This window comes from Lampris incognitus, chromosome 7, assembly GCF_029633865.1.
Source record: "Lampris incognitus isolate fLamInc1 chromosome 7, fLamInc1.hap2, whole genome shotgun sequence".
Lineage (NCBI taxonomy): Eukaryota > Metazoa > Chordata > Actinopteri > Lampriformes > Lampridae > Lampris > Lampris incognitus.
In genome coordinates, this window is record NC_079217.1 from 55333608 (window position 1) to 55352491 (window position 18884).

An 18884-nucleotide genomic window follows, 5' to 3' on the forward strand; every position below is an offset into this window, starting at 1 on the left:
AAGGAATTTAGGGATGTCATCATCTACAGTCCATAATATCATCAAAAGATTCAGAGAATCCAGAGAAATCTCTGCACATAAGCGGCAAGGCCGAAAACCAACACTGAATGCCCGTGACCTTCGATCCCTCAGGCGGCACTGCATTAAAAACCGACATCATTCTGTAAAGGATATTACCGCGTGGGCTCAGAACACTTCAGAAAACCATTGTCAGTTAACACAGTTCGTCCCTACATCTACAAGTGCAAATTAAAACTCTACCATGCAAAGCGAAAGCCATATATCAACAACACCCAGAAACGCCGCCGGCTTCTCTGGGCCCGAGCTCATCTGAGATGGACTGACGCAAAGTGGAAAAGTGTGCTGTGGTCTGACGAGTCCACATTTCAAATTGTTTTTGGAAATCATGGACGTCGTGTCCTCCGGGCTAAAGAGGAAAAGGACCATCCAGATTGTTATCAGCGCAAAGTTCAAAAGCCAGCATCTGTGATGGTATGGGGGTGTGTTAGTGCCCATGGCATGGGTAGCTTGCACATCTGTGAAGGCACCATTAATGCTGAAAGGTACATACAGGTTTAGGAGCAACATGTGCTGCCATCCAAGCGACGTCTTTTTCAGGGACGTCCCTGCTTATTTCCACAAGACAATGCCAAGCCACATTCTGCACGTTACAGCAGCGTGGCTTCGTAGTAAAAGAGTGCGGGTACTAGACTGGCCTGCCTGCAGTCCAGAACTGTCTCCCACTGAAAATGTGTGTCGCATTATGAAGCACAAAATACGACAACGGAGACCCCGGACTGTTGAGCAACTGAAGTCGTACATTGAGTGTTGTTAAAAGGAAAGGTGATGTAACACAGTGGTAAACATGCCCCTGTCCCAGCTTTTTTGGAACGTGTTGCAGGCATCAAATTCAAAATGAGTGAATATTTGCAAAAAAAAAAAAAACAATAAAGTTTATCAGTTTGAACATTAAATATCTTGTCTTTGTAGTGTATTAATTGAATATAGGTCGAAAAGGATTTGCACATCATTGTATTCTGTTTTTATTTACGTTTTACACAACGTCCCAACTTCATTGGAATTGGGGTTTGTTGTATGTTGTACATGATACGTTTAATGACCACCACTCTTTTAGCAACACGTTACCACCTGACGACGTCATCTGGGATTAACAATGTTGTATATGACCTCAAAATATGTACATAATACCATGTTGAATCAGAAATACTCTGCATCACTTCCTCCAGGAAATATACGACATCCTGGTGCTTCTGTTACTGATAGATTTATTCATCTTAATTGCACTTCATTCAACATCACCATCAAACTGTTCAAATACATGGCAATGTACAGAATAAGCACGCCTTCATATCACACACAAACTGTAGAAATCCAACTATAAATATGAACGACGAAGCATAAAAAACACAAATAATGTACCTCGCTGGCTGCACACAAGCAAGAGGGAATGAGTCCACTTGAACAAACATAAAATTTTTAAATGGTCAATGCAATATCACTTTTAAACTCAAACTTTTAAGCGGAGTATAAAAACGTCTCCCACTTCACGTTTCTTCTTGGAGGAAATTGCAACAACTAAACATGTCCCTGTGCAACACAGAACATAAACATACTTCCTGCGTAGGTTTAATACAAAACGAATTCATATTCATGAAAATAAACTACATAATATATGTAAACAAAACATCAAACAATGACACAAATAACATGTGTGGCAGTCACCACCCGACATCGTCATCTGGGATTAACGATGTTGTATATGATATCAAAATATGTTGTACATGATACCACGTTTAATGACAGCCACTCTTTTAGTGTGTTCATGCACAACACTGACAATAACACTGTATGTAAATAAAATATCACACGGATTTTTTTTCTTTTAGCCTAGTTACATTTGAGGGTTAAGCACAGCAGTGGAAATTTTGTTCTCTGTTTGAATTGACAACCTGTTGTCGAGTTCTCATGTCAGACCGAAAACGGCAGCTATCTATGCCAATAATCAGTCATATGGATAATCGGTCGATCCCTAGTTATAAGACATCAAACTGTCCAGTCATCACGAAAATACCTAACAGTGTGAGTGACATCTGCACTGTCAACAGTGCTGCAACTCTCCAGCATAGATTTATTCTGAGAAAAAGGTCACATTTCTATACTTGATCCAAATAATTCAGCACTTCACATCTTAATATCCTACTGCCATTGCTAAAACTGTGGGTAAAAGTAGTGGGTGGGTTCTAACTGATATATTGAGGAAAACCGTACATAAAAAAAAAATGTTTAAAATGGAGGTTTGAAAAATATACAAATCTATATATTTGCACTTGTATATTGAAGGCAGGGATGGAAATTAACTTTTTTGTCCACCTGCCACTGTGGCTGGTGGATTCCAAAATCTACGAGCCACTCAATTTTTTTACCAGCCACTTTCTTGTTTTAACCAGCAGTGTGTAACTGCATGTGAAAAATAATAAAACAAGATCTACAATGTTCAAGCAATAGGCTATTTTAAATATTTAAACTCTTAAAATACTATTTTCAAAATCTAGTTTACTCTTCTATGGTTTTCAAAATTGTGTACACTACCTTTAAAACATTTAACATATTTGTCAAAAAATAACCAGTGTATCAGTGCCACCAAAATTCCCTTTATTATTACATAAACCAAGACTGTAACAAGTAAAAGTAATTGTGTCAGTATGGGTCTTAATTCAACACTTAATCTAATGTTAGTAAATGACGATTTACTTGCTAACTACATGTAACGTTAGCTAGCTAATGACATTACATGACAGCTATATTCTGACCTTAATGAATAGATTTTTAAAAAATTACGATTTACTTGCATTGCCACACGTCATCTGTAAATGGCCTTCCTTTTTTCGCGATTGCGTGGGCATTTCTAAACAGTAGGCTCATCTTCTCCAACTGGGCCGTCTTCAGGCTGTTTAGTGCCTTCATGGCAGCAGTATCCTGTGGGGTCGATTTTCCCTGTACTATCTTTATTACATGGGTGTGGCATTTGGATGATTCATGGTCTTTTATGGCTTCCAATTTTAGGTTTTTAGTCCCAATAATGAAACTGTTAGCTTTCTTGTTGGCATCCGAAGCGTGTTGACGACATACCATACAGAACATTGTCTGGCTTGTCTCCTCGTAAACTAACCAATCACGGGACTCTCGGTCTCCGTTGTCAGTTATTCTCCACTTCTCATTAAAAAAACGTTTTCGTTTCGTCTTCGCCTCTTTAACCTGTGTCGCCTCCTGGGATGTTTTCTCTGCAGACCTCTTAACCCCTGCGATGTAACGCCACATTGTGTTTTCTGGCTCTCTCCTCGTCCTCGAAAGTGTCTGTGTGAATTAACAGACTCGCAAGACAAGCGTCCCTATACTCCGCCTCTGATTGGCTAACCAACAATGGCAACAAGTACTAGCCAATCAGAGGCAGAGCAGGGCGCGTCAGAGGGAGGAAAATAAGGCAGATTCGCGATTCAGGACGTCACAAATTGCTACTTTTCTTTACCCGCCACCGTGGCTGGTAGTTTGAGCAAATTCACCCACCAATACGCAAATCCACCCGCATTTGGCGTGTAGCGGGCGCTAATTTCCATCCCTGATTGAAGGCCATGTATAATTGAGAGGGCTGACTGTGAAACATAACTAAAGCAGAACTGACTGACCTTTTTAAGGAGTTCCTGTCTTTTCATCTTAAATGCCAAGAAACAAAATTTTCACGCAATATATTGCACAAACGACCCTAATCATAAACTTAACCCAACTAGTGAGCCCAACTAGCTATAGTTGGGCTCACCTCCATACATATCATGGGCTCTGGTACCAAATTCCTGGAGAGGGGTTGGACTCTACTTTGGCCAAGGTGACAGGCGCCGGGGGGTGTGGGGGTACTCAAGTCCCCGATGGGGTGCCGCCGTGTTGGAATTCTCCCTGGGGAATGAGAGGGTCACCTCTATACGACTGCGAGTCACTGGGGGGGGGGGGGGGGCTCTGACTGTTGTGTGTGCTTATCCACCGAATAGCAGTTTGGGGTATCTGGCCTTCTTGGAGTCCCTGGATAGAGTTCCGCTTGGAGACTATAGTTTTGCTGGGGGACTTCAATGCGAACGTGGGCAATGATGGAGAAACCTGGAGGGGCGTGATTGGGAGAAATGGACTCCCCGGTAGGAACCCAAGTGTGCCTTGTTATTGGACTTTTGTGCGAATCGTGGATTGGTCATAACAAACACCATGTTTGAACATTCATAAGTGTACTTGGTACCAGAACACCTTGGGCCGAAGATCAAGGATAGACTTTGTGGTCATATCATCAGGTCTGCGGCTGTATGTTTTGGACACTCGGGTGAAGAAAGGAGCAGAGCTGTCAACTGATCACCACCTGGTGGTGAGTTGGATCAGATGGCAGGGAAGGCTGCAGGATAGACCTGGCAAACCAAAACATGTAGTGAGGTTGAACTGGGAACATCTGGCAGAGGCCCCTGTCCATAAGGTCTTCAATTCCCACCTTCGGAAGAAGTTCTCGTGTATCCCGAGGGAGGATGGGGACATGGAGTCTCAGTGGGCCATGTTCAAAGCCTCTATTGTAGATGCGGCAGGTAGGAGCATTGGTGATAGGTAGCCACCTCGACAGGCACCGAAGAACCTGCTGGTGGACACAGCAATGAGGGAAGCAGTCAGGCTGAACAAGGACCAACGGACCAACTCTTTACCCTTCGGGATGTGCTGAGGGAGGCATGGGAATTTGACCAGCCGGTCTACATGTGTTTTGTGGACTTGGGGAAGGCTTACGACCGTGTACCCTGGGGCAGTTGCTACCAGCCATTCGGTCTTTGTATAACCAAAGTGAGAGTTGTGTCCGCATTCTTGGCACAAAGTCAAACACGTTTTTGGTGGGTGTTAGACTCAAATACATTACTTGGAAAGGAATGAGATGAGGCCATTGGCAATAGAAAACTGCCCATCTAATAATATTGCCTACATATAAAATTCTAGAGTTTAAAGCCAACGGGAACCCAAATCCACAATAGCCTCCTAACGATGTAATTTGGGGCCTTATGTACCCAATAGTAAGCATGTAGAAAGTATTAGAAATTAGTTCCAATCAACATTCGAAATATTGTCATTTAAGTTTTTGTTAACTTTCCTAATATTGTATTTGAACTGAGTGTGGTTATGCTTGGACATTTATTATGAAAATTACGCAATTAATTCCACGAACCAATCTAAAAATTCCATGTCAATTGTCCCACTCGTCTCTTCTAGACTTTTGTAATTAGCTAGCACGATACAGATGGGGCCACAATGCAGGGAGGCATTAAACCCCCCCCCCCCGCCACCTTCCCGGAGGAGAGGGGCGAGTCGGGTACCTGGAGGCGCACAGCGGGTAAATCAGGGCAAGGCGACCTGCACCGCACTCGAGTTTATGATCCCGAGTGTTTTTTTTTTTTGTTGTTTTTTTTTTAAACAAGCCCATGCCATTGTGAATGGAATTGATAAAACCCTGTGAATTTAAACTACATCCTGTGTATGGCTATTTACTGTATTAAAAGCAATTGCTTCTCTACATTCAGGGAGCAAGTCCATCAGAACCAGTGTAGCTACACCGCTGGTCTCCCTTGCTCGCAATTGCAAGATTAAAGCGAACTGAAATTTTCACTCAACAAGTGCCTACTTTGAGAATTTATTTTTCTGTAGGAAAATTCTTCCACACCAATGTCGTCGGAAGTTTTAAAAACATCAAGATATTCTTTAACCATATTGCCCTGACCTACTCACCAACTATGGTCTTTGGGTGGCTCTGGTGTGTGTGCATATGTACAAGAAAATCTGTGTGTTAGTAGGCCTGTGTTCTTCAATGCCTTGAGGCAGGTGAATGATCACTTCCCAGTCTAATGAGAAAAACTAGGTCAGATACTGGGAGGGAGTTACAGAGCCCTCAAGGTCTCAATATGATGATGGCATCGCTGCCTAATGGTACAAGAAAAGAATTCTAACAGTTCTACTCCAAGCCTGTGTTTGTCCTAAAAAAAAAAAAAAGTACACATACTCGCACTCTCTATCATGCAGTGTCAGAGTTGGGGCTGTCAATGAACATTCCAAATTTGAATATATAGACATTCAAGCGTGAAAATTAATATTCGTTGGGGGGGGGGGGCAGCACTACCGCAGTTGTCTGCCTCGCGAATTCTCATATTCTCATGAGAGCCTTGGCCACTGCACTGAATACGCTGCATGATGGACCAAAAAAAAAAAAATCACACGTCACGTTCATTGGTTGAAAATGAAATTTAGATCAAGCTGAAACAAGCAAATAATTCAACAACAATCATGTGGTAAAGATGACAGAGAGTTCACAACCCAACTCGGCCGTTGAGAGTGATTTTCACTCCGAATAATCTAAAAAGCCCTGGTGGAAATACTTTAGATTTTTGGTCAGAAAACGAAAAAAAAATTGTGGAACCTCGAGATAAAGTTGTATGCAAGCTATGTAAACTACAGTTAGCAGTAAGCTTTAGTTAGCGAGCATTGAATACAACCAGCCTATATCTGGGACAGGAGTCGGGACCATTAATTCCTTTTGCACAAAACTCTTGCTCAGCAAAGATGGAAAAATGCTATCAAATTGTTGATTTAAACCAGTATGAATATTACCTAATCTATATAAAAAGTAGGCTATCGAATAACACATCAGTTATGAATCACTCATCTTGCTCCCAAGAAACAGCACATTTTCATTTCTCACTCTAGCACCAACCAAGGCGCCGAGAGAGGTATATGGTCTTTAAATGAAGTTTTACAGTATAGGACATTATTTTATTTGTTTTGTAACGTGTAGGTATGTGGATCTTTTAAAAGACATGTTTATGTTGAAATAAATATTCTTATACAAGTAGTTATGTCTCGTATTGGTTTGCCCTCTTATGGACATAATGCGCAAAAATATATTCGAATGGGTTTGAACCTATGTGTCTTTTTAGAATGAATAATCAAACAGCAATTTTGGCCAATTTTGACAGCCCTAGTCAGAGTACAGGCTCCCAGAATACACAGTAAATGACTCAGTAACTGCAACCCAGCTCTGTAAATCAGACAAGCTCAACAAAGAGCACTGTATGCTCATTTGCATACTGTAACAGCTCCAGGGTAAGAAATTGGCTAGTACAAAAACCCAAATTCTGACAGAAGAAAAAGCTATACACCCTCCTCTGTGTTGCAACTATAACTCCTCAGAGATCCAAAGGAAAAAGGGGTGGGGATGGAGATGTAGTTGAACTGGCAGATATTCCAGTTCTGTGGATTGACTGGGAAAATGTGGGCAAAGGAATCAAAAATCAAATTTTTTTTAGTACCACCCAAAACAGACTTCATGAGGTGCCTCCAAAAGTTAATTTCAGTGGCTCAAGGCTCAGCAGTTATACAAAAAAAAAAAAACAGTTAGTCTACCACTTCAGCTGTGCATTGAACAATGTTGTGTACCTCTGTGAAATTAAATGTTAGAAGTACAGTAAAATTAAATGTTAACTCCAATGTCTAAACTTTAAAAAAAAAAATCTGTCAACTAACTCTACTAGTTGACAACATATTGAATCATTTCCTCTGTATTGTTGTCACTACTCTTATTACAATATTGCCAAGTCATTTGGCGGCCCCAACCTATTTAGGAAACTCCAAGCAAAGTGGTGGTACATCCTAACATAAGTGAAAAGAAAAAAAGTAAACACATTGTAGCCAGCGTTACTCCTGGGAATCCCCCCACCTTCATCTGGAATGTGTTTACATTGTCGACCAACTCCACCCATTTAAACACTGGGGGTTGGTGATGGAGGAGGTAGTGGCATCCCTACTATCTCTCCTTTACAAGTGAATGAACATTTTCACTAGGTTTGTGAGATTAGTAAGAAAAAAAACCCAACAACAAACAAACATGTAAATGCTTAAGAAAAAATGTCAATAATCCGCATTATACTGTACATAATCTTCTGCTAGCACAAAATTTTCGAGAAAGTGTTGGGGTAACTGTTTAGTGACACTCGCCCCAAAGGTTCACTTAGGTAACTGGCATTACTGTGGGCAACAAATGGACTTGATTAACAAGAGACCAGCGTTTGCCAAGTAATTATTAAGGCCACATTTTTCAATACACTGATTAACCAATCAACTGCCTCATCAACATGATTTCCCGATAAAATATTCAAGGGTTAGAGTACTTCAGTTTGCCTTATCAATGTACCTTTCTGCAGTAAACACAGTATACCAGGCTACATTTCTGTGTTGCAGTTTAAGGTTGGGATTTATGGGACTGTTTTGCTATCTTGAGAAAAAAAAAAAAAAGCTAACTGTTTCAGTAGATCATGTTCAAGTCTGAACATGACTACTACACCTCTGTACTTCTCAAAGCACTAGTCCTCCGCCTTCTGGGGACAACAAAGCAGACAGTGACCCCTCTACCACTTCCTGTTGCACATTAAACCATCACATGCTGCTGATGTAGCTGTGCAGTGGAGCCATGCCATTTCCTGACTACAGTCACACCAGGCTTCCTGCATACATGAGGCTGACATCAATCCTTTCACACTTGCACTGCTCTGCTTGAGCTACGGTGCTCAAATTCAGCCCCCCCCCCCCCAATTTAGAAATAAAACCAAGCAGTTCAGATAAGATTGCCCTAGGTTAAAAGGCAAAAAAAAGACAGGTAGCTGATGTACCCACCTTGAGAGGTTTGGCCCATTGTCTATTAAATCAGCAAGGCCTTACATCTCCATCAGGAAATTAATTTAAAAAAAAAAAATCACCAACAGCGAATGTATGACAGTGAGACATTGTAGAACTGTGGATCTAACAACTCAGTTAACAGAATCAGCAGTACATGCAGAAAAACTAGGTAACTCAAATAAATGCCAGCAGAGGAATTATGAGGAAAGAGGGGGATGCTTTACACATTATCGGACAAGCCATTAGGCTTTTTATTGTTACACTCCCTGTGCACGTCATTAAAGAGAACCAGAATCAGCAATGCGCCCAGTTTAACACTAGAACGACTGAGGCCATCATTTTGATGGTTTTGGATTTTCAAAGTTTAATAATTTTGTGGGGGGGGGGGGGGGGAAGACACAGACTTGCGGCTCCCTGAATGCTCCTAAAATTGCATACATTTGCATTAAAATGACTTTTAGATCAATTGCACCAAAAAAAGTTATTAAAACGACAATGAGCCATCAAAAAGACCGCTCGTAATTTGCGTTCATGTCACTAAATATGACACGTGTTGGTCATGTCATTTCCTTCGTGAATCTCATTGCTCTGTCCTAGAAACACATCAGCATTCTCCAGTGCAGAGTAATAATCTAAAGTTGATTTTTAATTATTGCCAACATGTCTGGGTACAGCCGCCGATTCAGATGCACCATGATTATCCCCAAGGCGTTGCAGTGTTTACAGACGTTGGACAGTGGTGACAGACATACTAACATATGCAATGCATTAATAGCTCAACTTATATTGACAGAATAGAGTTTAAAGTCAGAGTGGACCCTATGAATGAAACAAACTTAAGTGTAGCTGTGGTGCAACGCAAATAATATCAGGAAGATGTGGAGCACTCCAAAAGCAGTTTGGGTAAAACATGACCTAAATCATAGAGGACAAACATTTAACTTCCCACTAGAAAAGCAACAAGAAGATCGGTGGTGAATGAGAACGCCGCACACACTCCCCCCTTTGTATCTTTATTAGACCTATCTTCACAAATTCCGAATGGCTGCATAACATCAAATAAATTAAGGAAGCAAAAGTGCAGACTGCTGCTTGTGTGACTGAGCAGAACAGGATGAGTTTTGCAATGAATGACTTATTGAGTTTCCATTAAATAACCAACTCTCAATTGACTTTCCTCTGGCATGAAGAAGTTGTTTTAGCCACACACTTTTGTGCTAAGCAAACATCATTTGTAGGTTTGCAAAAGGCAATGCAAACAGTTGGTGAAGAGGGACAAGACATTGTGGAAAAGAAGGAGCAAGGATTCTCACTTGTACAAATGTAGAGATACTTGAACCTTGAAATCACAACTGTTAAAGCAGACCAGGTCAAAGTATATTTTGAAGAAATAATCACCTGGTGTACAAAGAATGAGAGGGAATTTATAACTTCATTGGTATTTAGAACTCAGTATGTTAACACAACTGTGCATAGAAGGTATGCACTCACACAGGAATCCATAATAATACATGAATCCTCAAAAGTGTTCAGAGGAAAGATTACTATGGGATTAGCATAATGACTTCCAATGTAGGTCAATATATAGGCTATCACATAATGTAAAAGGGTTTAAATTGATAAAGAAACTTTCATATTATATGCTGGATGTTGGATTCTTTAAGTGCTGTTTTTTGCCAGTCAACATCGCTTAGCCATGTTTCACACTGTGCAACATTTGCCATGTGATTTGAGGTAGAATATCTTTATTTTAATAAGGAGAAATGGGCTGCTTCACTAATCCCAAACTACAGATGGCTTGGTTACACAACTGTAAAGCAAAGCTATGAATCTGATAGACACCGATTAAAGTCAAACTGATAGACAAGACACTTGATAAAATTATCAATTAAGTCTATGGAAATTCAAACTGGTTGGACTGGGTGGCATTGAAATGTTACTGGTTGTAAAGGAGTAAGCAAGCACTTGGCTGGGCAGAACTAGTGTCACTGTTTGCTCAATGACGTTTGAGCTTGGTTGGTATATGATATTGTAACGCTCTACTGAAACAGATAACTGGTCAGGAACATTACATGTGGATACAATTTTTTTCGTGACAGCATTCACAACGATACTAATTTTCATGAGTGGGTGGGAGCAAAAGGCCCATTTTCCACCTTTTGTTTTACGTTCAGCTAAAACACGTCTGTTCCTAGAGGTTGAAATCCTAATTTGAACTATGGATTCAAAGCTAAAGCAGGTTATACAAACAAGTATATAATCCGTGTACATGGGCCAATGTGGATATCGGAGCAACTATAAAGATGTTCTTCAAACGTTAGCTCGCGTAATGTTTAATGCGTCTGTGGGGGAATGATGGTTTGAGAGGCAGCTCTGCAACACGGCGTTATAACCCACCAGTAACTTGTGGCTATTGTGGATAGCAAGGTGGTCCAATAACTGTGTTAAATCTACCTTTCATGTGTCAGCTCAGTCCCTAGCTAACATATAATGGCGCAAACTAGCTGACCGGGTAGTCGGCAACTTGCCGTGCTAAAATAGCGACACTTCCACCCCACCCAGCGCACCGGGACAACGCCAGGGGAACGCTAGCTAGCTCGTTAGTTAGCGCAAGCTAACTTCATGTCGGCTAACGCTAGTCACCCAACGTTAGCATCTCCGACGCTGACCGGGGGTTAAACCACACGCGACACCGGCCTAAAGGGATAACGACATGTGTGCGCCATGTCTAGCCGGGGACACCCAGTTTTTTTGTTTCTTGTGTGATCGACTTACAGAATGCCAGAGCAGGAGGTGCAGACGAAGGAGCCCACCGTCATGTTGGCGTAGGTCGGGCCGCGCTGGTCGCAATCGAAGCACTTTCTGTTGGGAGGCATACTCGTCATTTCTCTGAGCATCTTTAGGTGCTTCTCCTCCTGCTTTCTCTTCGCACTCGCCGCCATGGTGGGTGAGGGACGGACTGGAGATGGAAAAATAATAGAAGATAAAAAAAAATATGCCCAAGGTGGAGGAGGGCGTATTTCTATGGCCGACCGGCGGAATGGAAACAGAAGGACCTCGTCGTTATGTCTGTTACCGATCTGTCCAGACCGTTGAGAGGCAGTAGCAGGTAGCGCGGCTGTCAGGGGCAGCCCCCGCCTGTCCAGGGAGTTGAGGGAAGGGGGGCACGTAGGCGAACTAGCGCTACCCAGCTCCCGAGCACTGTTACTGCAAACCGTGCTTTTATATCCGTCGCGGGAAGCGATATTATGAACCCTACATAGGCCTCGCCAAAATCCCGTTTCTGGCTTTGTCACGTGTGCGCCACCGTAGCAACGCGAAAATATGTTGTTATGGGGTTAGCGCTCATCAAGGAAACGCTGTACACCCACAATTTAACCTGTCTAAGTTATCCACAATCAACATTAACGTTTTTAACTCAATCTTTGCTTGCTCCACGTTTGAGCATAGGATACTTCACCCCTTATCATGACTACAAACAAAACGAGCTCCTATATTGTAGTAATATGACTTTTACATTTATACACAGGTAACAACTTACTGATCAGCTTTCTTAAATGTGAGAAAGTCTATTTATTAGATGTATGTTCATTTTCAGACAACTAACGTTACTTACCTCCGTTCTGTTGTTGACAGCCAGCAGTCCAAAATTACAAAAGCAGCCAGCTGTCCAAAATTGCGAAAAATACAAAATTACAAAATTGAAGGTAGCTAACGTTAGCTTTGCTTCGCACCGAGTTGATAGTTGATTGTTTCCTTAGCAACGCAGCGGAAATCCGGCGTCCGTTCGCGAGATTTGGGACAGGGTACGGGATTTTGGCGAGGGCTATGTAGGGTTCATAATATCGCTCACGGGAACGCGATCTTTTTCGTTTCATTGGTAGGATTAATGTTAACTTTGTTATTTGCAAAAAAAAGTCTACCTGTCCGAAAAAAATATATTAATTCCATGTTAGATTAAAAAAACGTTTCAAATTAAAATTTCCCTCCTGCCAATGTTCGGCGAATTATCAAGGATTCCGTTTTTAAGTGGATTTTTGCTGTCCATTATCACCATTCAAATAAAAGTACCAACACCATGTCCACCTTCTGTAATCCTGGATAAATTGCAATAGGGATGATTATCAGGGGCGCTTTTATTCGGACATCCCTGAAGCAGGATTTCATGCTTAATGCGTGAACATAACCCTATGCTAAACAGTTCTTAATGGGAAAAAATCGAGAACTATTTGCCACAAACTTAAGTTGAAATCTTACTAACCTGACATTAAATATCCATAGAACAGGATGTGCATTTCCAGACCAAAACACATTTCTCATAAAGTCCAAAATAGTGCAGGTGGCGCCTCACTGATACTAATAAACAGTTTGCCCAAACATCTCATCTGTATCATCTGTATTATATCATCTGTTATGTTGTGTTATGTGCATAGGACATTAAAATAATCCAGATGTGTGTAGAGTTATGAATACTTGATGACGATGATTTTATATTTATCTGTTGTAATAACGTTTTGTCTACCCTGCTTTGTTTTGATCTTATGCTGTCTGATACAGTGCTACTTGTTTGTTTTGTTTTTTTGTTTTTGTTTACTGTGTTCTGTTTGGTGTCCTTGAGTGCTCTGAAAGGTGCCCACAAATAAAATGCATTATTATTATTACTTGGGGATCCCTAATTATTAATACTTGATAGTAATATTTGGGAATAGTCTTCTTGAACAGCTTTGGAGCAAAACAAAAAAAACAAAACAAAACAATCAGCTATGAGTAAAATCAACCTGTCAAGTTCTATTCTCAATGTTGCTTCGAACAATTTGGAGAGTTCTTTAGCAATCACAAAACACATTTTCATTGCATCTTCAGACCGAAGGTAACAAAGGAACCTAGTAATGCAGCTTGTACTTAAAAAAATTATATTGCAGTAATGTCAAAAAAGGATATAGGCCAAACAAACACATGTATGATGTACAAAGAGGCTTTATTGTTGACAACCATAAGACAACTAATTACACAACAAGCAAAATGACAATCATATTATTCACATGGAAGAACAGACAATATATTTACCATTTTTCCCCAGATGTAGAACATTTACCATTATTGCAGTCAGTCATCGGTAATCTGGAAAACCAAATTTTTCCTCCAAAGTTTTCAAAATTATGCCATATCACATAGACTTTACAGATTTTACACTCGCACATTCTCAAAGGGAAAACAGATCTTGCTTTAAATGCACTTTAAGATACGTTTTATTTGGACAGTGATGCTTTCGTCTTCTGCTGGGCCTCAAAATAAATATGCCTGCATTCACAGAATCAAATCCAACCAGTAGACATCATACCGTTAGACATTGTGGACAAAGCGTAATTTGTTTAATGAGGGGGAAAGTGACCTTGATTTCATTCACCTCTTGCCTTAAAATCATAAGTGGTATTTATCTTGACTTTTCTGGTGACAAGGTGGATTTGGTCTTTTGAAATGGCTCTCTTGTATATGACTTTATTAATAGCTCATGATAGACTGGGGAGCATGGTGCTGGTGCTGCTGTGGTGGGGAATAATCAGAAGGTTTGCGGCTCTCAGTGAAGCCGTAAAGGTGACGCAGGGCCACCCGAGCTGCCTCTTCCTCAGCAGCAAGAACTGTCTCTCCTGGGCCCTGAGCCAGAAGCTTCTTATCACTGAGCCACAAAAGGAAATACACAAAAACATGCAGACAGACAGACCAACATGAAGACAAATATTTCATCATCCATAATTTGTAAGTCAAAAATATCTGAAAAAGGTAATTGATTCTCTGCATTTTGTCAAAAATTGCACCCTCACTTTAGAAAGCAGTCAAGATACAATTCAGTGGATGGAGCATGTTGCTGGCTTTAGTGATTTGCTGCTCACTACCTGACTGCATCATCAATATAAAAAAAGTGAAAGAAAAAAACCACTGTACTTAAAATAAAATCATTCACCAAATAGCATGTTTCACATACCTGTACAGCCCAACAAAGTGTAGGGGAAGAGCAGTGCTGGCCCCAGCTGACCTGATGAGACGAGGCTCAGGTAGAGGAATATTCCGCTGAGTAAATTCCTCCACCAGCAGACCCATGGGGTCAACCACTGTCCACATATCAAAGAGGTCCTTCCCAATCAGCTGAGTGACCAGGAAATCCTAGAAAGAGAAAAGTAAAGGAAATAAGATGGTGAAAAGGAGGGGAAAGGGTGTAAGGAAGGGACAAAGAAAAAAGAGAGCAAAAGGGAGACAGAAAGAAGGAGAAAGAAAAGTAAATCAGTCAGATTCCAGGATGCATCCATGCTAGTAATGACTATAGCTTCCTTCTATGCCTTTGAGCAACCAAGATCATTAGAAAGCAATGCAACAAAGATAATTAGAAAGCAATATCTATCTTCAGTTGTGCAATATCATCTTCAAATATTTAATATTGAAATACTGAAGATCAGGAATATTATGCAGTAAACTTCTTACCCTGAGAAAAAATCCTGCTCGTTCTGCTCCACTACTCCCCTGTAACACCCCAATCACAGCCATGAAAGTTGAATACAGCACATTTTCAGGGATGGGGAACTCAGCACTCATGGTGAGGTCTTCAATGCCAAGGTTTTGTGCCACATGACACACAACTACTGAACTGGTCAGTTGGTCTACAATTGCTGCTACACCCTCGTCAGGCAATCTTGGGAAACTGGCCCTGCACCAGTCATTTAGGAAGCTCTGAGTGAAACCAAGGCCTTGTGTACTCAGCTGAACGTTATCTCTAAGGACAAGTGCTGTTGTCTCAGAGTCCATGTCCAACTTTTGCCTCCTCTCCTGCTCTGACTGCAGATAACAGGGATTCACAAAGGCTGTTTTCAGCAACTCCAAGGAAAAGTTCTCATGAAGGCGGCTACTAAAAGCCTGAACTTCAGCATGATAATCCCAGTTAGGCTTTTGACAGCTGTAAAACAGTGAAAATAGGGCTTCTTTTACATACGTGTCAAGTAAACTACATTTACAAGTTCATGCTAGAAATACATGGAAGTGGCTAGCAAAGTAAGGCATAACCGACTGACAACGACTGACTATTCAGTAGTTGTCAGTCGGTTTTGAAATGAAATTAAAACTATTCATTTCAGCTCAACAGCTCTCTTGATCGCTATCAAAATCTTTAGACAAATTAGTCATTTACAAGTAAAACAAATACTACGGGGCTGTTGGGAGCAGGTTTATAATTCTGTTCGCAAAGAATGCAAAATGTAGACTAGCATCTCCCACTGACACCATCACCGATGGCCTTGGATTGATCTCCAACTAACTCCCAAATTGGCTAATGCTAGCTAGCATTACCGTGGCTTCGGCGGTGGTGGTCCTTCAATCTTTAACTTTTTTGCCAAATAGAAGGTATATGCCTTCATCCATCGCTTCTTCTCTCGTATCTGTGTGAATGTGATATTTCCGCTGACACGACGGCAGCGAATTCCTAGACCTAGTGTACCACGATTTATTATAAACGCTGACGCCATTACGGTCTCAGCATGTGTCACATTGAAAGTGTTCCGACAGAGAACAAAATCCAATATCCGGTCAGGAAGGAGCGCGACGACGCACCGTTACCATAGAAACAAGAAAACGTTCGCAAACTGACTTCATCGTGTAATGAGATCTAGCCGGTGAAATAGACTTTGTAACTCGCCAAATATCATCATATATTTAACTATATACTAAACGTAGGACGGGCTCAATAATTATATACTTCTATACATATTCTTACGATGCACTCTGCTGAAATCACAGACAAGAGAGAAGAGGAGGTGAAAACGACTAAGTCTGAGGGTGGAAATGATATATTGCCCGATTCTTCAGTCAAAAATGGAGAAGATTTCACGATCAATTGCGTTTCCTCTGAAACAATTCAAGTCAGGAAAGAAAATAGACATGGAAAGCCATCACAAGCTGCCACTCAACAAGAGAAAACAGAAAAGGAACCGGGGCCAAGAATTACCAAGGAATTTCTGAAGGACCACTGCAAGAAAAACAAACTTTATTCGACACCTTGTCTGAATGACACTTTGTATTTGCATTTCAGAGGTTTTTCCAGCATTGAGAATTTGGAGGAGTACTCGGGACTAAAGTGCCTTTGGTTAGAATGCAATGGGCTGCGACGCATTGAGAATCTGGATGCCCAAACTGATCTGCGTAGCTTGTTCCTGCAACAAAACCTCATACATAAGCTTGAAAACCTTGAACCTCTTAGCAAGCTCTGCATCCTGAATGTCTCCAACAACTACATAAGCATAATAGAGAATATATCCTGCCTTCCTGAGCTAAGCACCCTGCAAATAGCTCACAACAAGTTGGAAACGGTAGAAGACCTAGAGCATCTAAGTAACTGTCCCTCGATAAGTGTCCTGGACATGTCCCACAACCTGATAAATGACCCAGAGATCCTCGGTGTACTTGAGAGAATTCCACAGCTGCGAGTACTAAATCTAATGGGTAATGAAGTATTGAGAAAAGTATCCAACTACAGAAAGACCATGATTGTACGTCTCAAACAGCTTACCTACCTTGATGATCGACCCGTATTCCCCAAAGACAGGGCATGTGCCGAGGCATGGGCAGTGGGAGGGTTGGAGGGGGAGCGCAAAGAAAGGGAGTTATGGGAGACACGAGAGAGAAGAAAAATCCAGGATGGCTTGGATGCAATGACAGCAATCAGAAATAAAGCCAAGGAGAGATGGTGCCTTAGAGAACTACAAGAGAGAGGTGAGCACATTTTTGAATTTATTCCCAATCCTCATTCTTGAAATACACACACAACATACCTGACATACTTGACTATTTGAAGCTTTAAAAACTGTGATCTGTTTAGTTCTAGGTGAGGCTGAGGCTGCCACCATTCCAGAGTCTCAGAGTCCTTGTGAGGGAAATCACACTGAGAATTTGAGCTTATCAAGAGAAAAGAAGATTCAGAATTTTGTGCAGGACAGCTTGCAGGCACATGAAGAGTTCCTACAGAAACAGAGAGAGTCAAAAGAAGAGACAGATGAAAATGTTGACAAAGCGAATCTGGAGGGAGAACAATACGGTGAGGAATTAGTCAGAATTAGTGAGAGAAAGCAGTTTGAGCATAATGACCAAAGCCAAGGACAGATAAATAAATCTGACAAAGGGAAAGAAGAAAAAGAAGATCCAGAGCAATTTGATAGAGACCAGAAAGAAGGAAAAGGGATGGGAGCAGAGACAATAAGGGAGATATCAGAAGATATTCAACAACAGTTAGGGATAAACCAAGTGTGTAGAATGCAGTCTGCAAGAAATCAGGAAACGAATGAGCAGACAAATGGTGAGGTGTTAGAGGAAGAGCAGTCTAAGTCAAAACAGCCCCTTCTCACCATGAGATCCCCTTCTGAACCAGATGAGGCAGTAGCAGCACATGGCCCAGCGCCACTGGTGATAGAGCTACATGAAGCAGAGCACCGGGAGACCTTTTACCTAGAACCACATTGCTCACTTTGTATCGATGATCTGCCCGATCTCGAGGATGTGGACACAGAAGATCAGGACTGCACAACAATCTTCTCTTGTCAGCAAGCACCCAGGCCAAAAATAGAGGTCATATCAGGTGGAAGCAATATAGACATACCAGTCAGAGATCAGAGAGAGGCAGCATTGCCCGCAAAGACCGCATCCATTTTGGGTCTACACAATGATGTATTGCTCATCAAGCATGACATCAAAGTACTAGATGATGTCTCTACATCATTGGCAGAACCACAGACTGGGGATGCCCCTAAGGTAATGATTTTGAAACCAGAGGAAAAGTCTAAACTAAACCTAACTCCCCCACCATGTTGTCTAATTGAGGAACTAGACTGAAGCTTTGGGGACACTGAGCATTTTTTGAGAACATCAAATGAGAATGCATTGTACACAGCCTATCCAGGATATTTTTTTTCAGAATTTGATCAGACCTTTTTATGTTAAACAAATTGCATTTAATTGAGGTATAGCATTAGAACACAAGAAACTCAAGTGAATTTGTGTAAAAAAAATCAAAAGTAAAAAGTTAGAAAAAATGTGTAAAGTGGGATTGTAGTGCCTATACTGTTTTTTTGTGAAAGATCTTTTTCACTTTGTTACTA

The 18884-nt window shown here is 41.2% G+C and overlaps 3 protein-coding genes across 9 annotated transcripts in view; 1 reads left to right on the forward strand and 2 right to left on the reverse strand.

Moving 5' to 3' along the window:
- The window catches only part of agfg1a (ArfGAP with FG repeats 1a), a 67772-nt gene extending 55881 nt beyond the window's left edge, over positions 1–11891 (reverse strand). For 4 of the 7 annotated variants that reach the window (XM_056283394.1, XM_056283399.1, XM_056283395.1 and 1 more), the window contains exon 1: positions 11527–11891. In XM_056283394.1, coding sequence (XP_056139369.1) covers positions 11527–11693 — 167 coding nt within the window. In that variant the 5' untranslated portion in view covers positions 11694–11891. The remainder of the gene's footprint in view (positions 1–11526) is intronic. The other 3 variants (XM_056283400.1, XM_056283398.1, XM_056283396.1) reach the window with 1 other exon arrangement.
- Positions 11892–13718: 1827 nt separating this feature from the next.
- Positions 13719–16273, reverse strand: mrpl44 (mitochondrial ribosomal protein L44). Its single transcript, XM_056283939.1, has 4 exons — positions 16087–16273; positions 15229–15697; positions 14735–14913; positions 13719–14428 (listed from the first exon to the last, which is right to left on the reverse strand). Exons 1-4 carry the CDS (start codon positions 16260–16262, stop codon positions 14254–14256), a joined length of 999 nt encoding a protein of 332 aa, XP_056139914.1. The 5' UTR covers positions 16263–16273; the 3' UTR covers positions 13719–14253.
- A 238-nt stretch (positions 16274–16511) lies between these two features.
- dnaaf1 (dynein axonemal assembly factor 1) lies at positions 16512–18618 on the forward strand. Its single transcript, XM_056282898.1, has 2 exons — positions 16512–17505; positions 17618–18618. Exons 1-2 carry the CDS (start codon positions 16512–16514, stop codon positions 18616–18618), a joined length of 1995 nt encoding a protein of 664 aa, XP_056138873.1.
- The last annotated feature ends 266 nt before the right edge of the window (positions 18619–18884 follow it).

What these genes read in the sequence shown, in the direction of transcription:
- dnaaf1 (XM_056282898.1), top strand. Translation starts at nt 16,512, where the DNA reads ATGCACTCTGCTGAAATCACAGACAAGAGAGAAGAGGAGGTGAAAACG. An exon ending in TAGAGAACTACAAGAGAGAG is followed by an intron (nt 17,506 to 17,617) that starts GTGAGCACATTT and finishes GTTTAGTTCTAG; the next exon opens with GTGAGGCTGAGGCTGCCACC.
- mrpl44 (XM_056283939.1), bottom strand. Translation starts at nt 16,262, where the DNA reads ATGGCGTCAGCGTTTATAATAAATCGTGGTACACTAGGTCTAGGAATT. An exon ending in CCACCACCGCCGAAGCCACG is followed by an intron (nt 15,698 to 16,086) that starts GTAATGCTAGCT and finishes ACTGTTTTACAG; the next exon opens with CTGTCAAAAGCCTAACTGGG. An exon ending in GAGCAGGATTTTTTCTCAGG is followed by an intron (nt 14,914 to 15,228) that starts GTAAGAAGTTTA and finishes TTCTCTTTCTAG; the next exon opens with GATTTCCTGGTCACTCAGCT.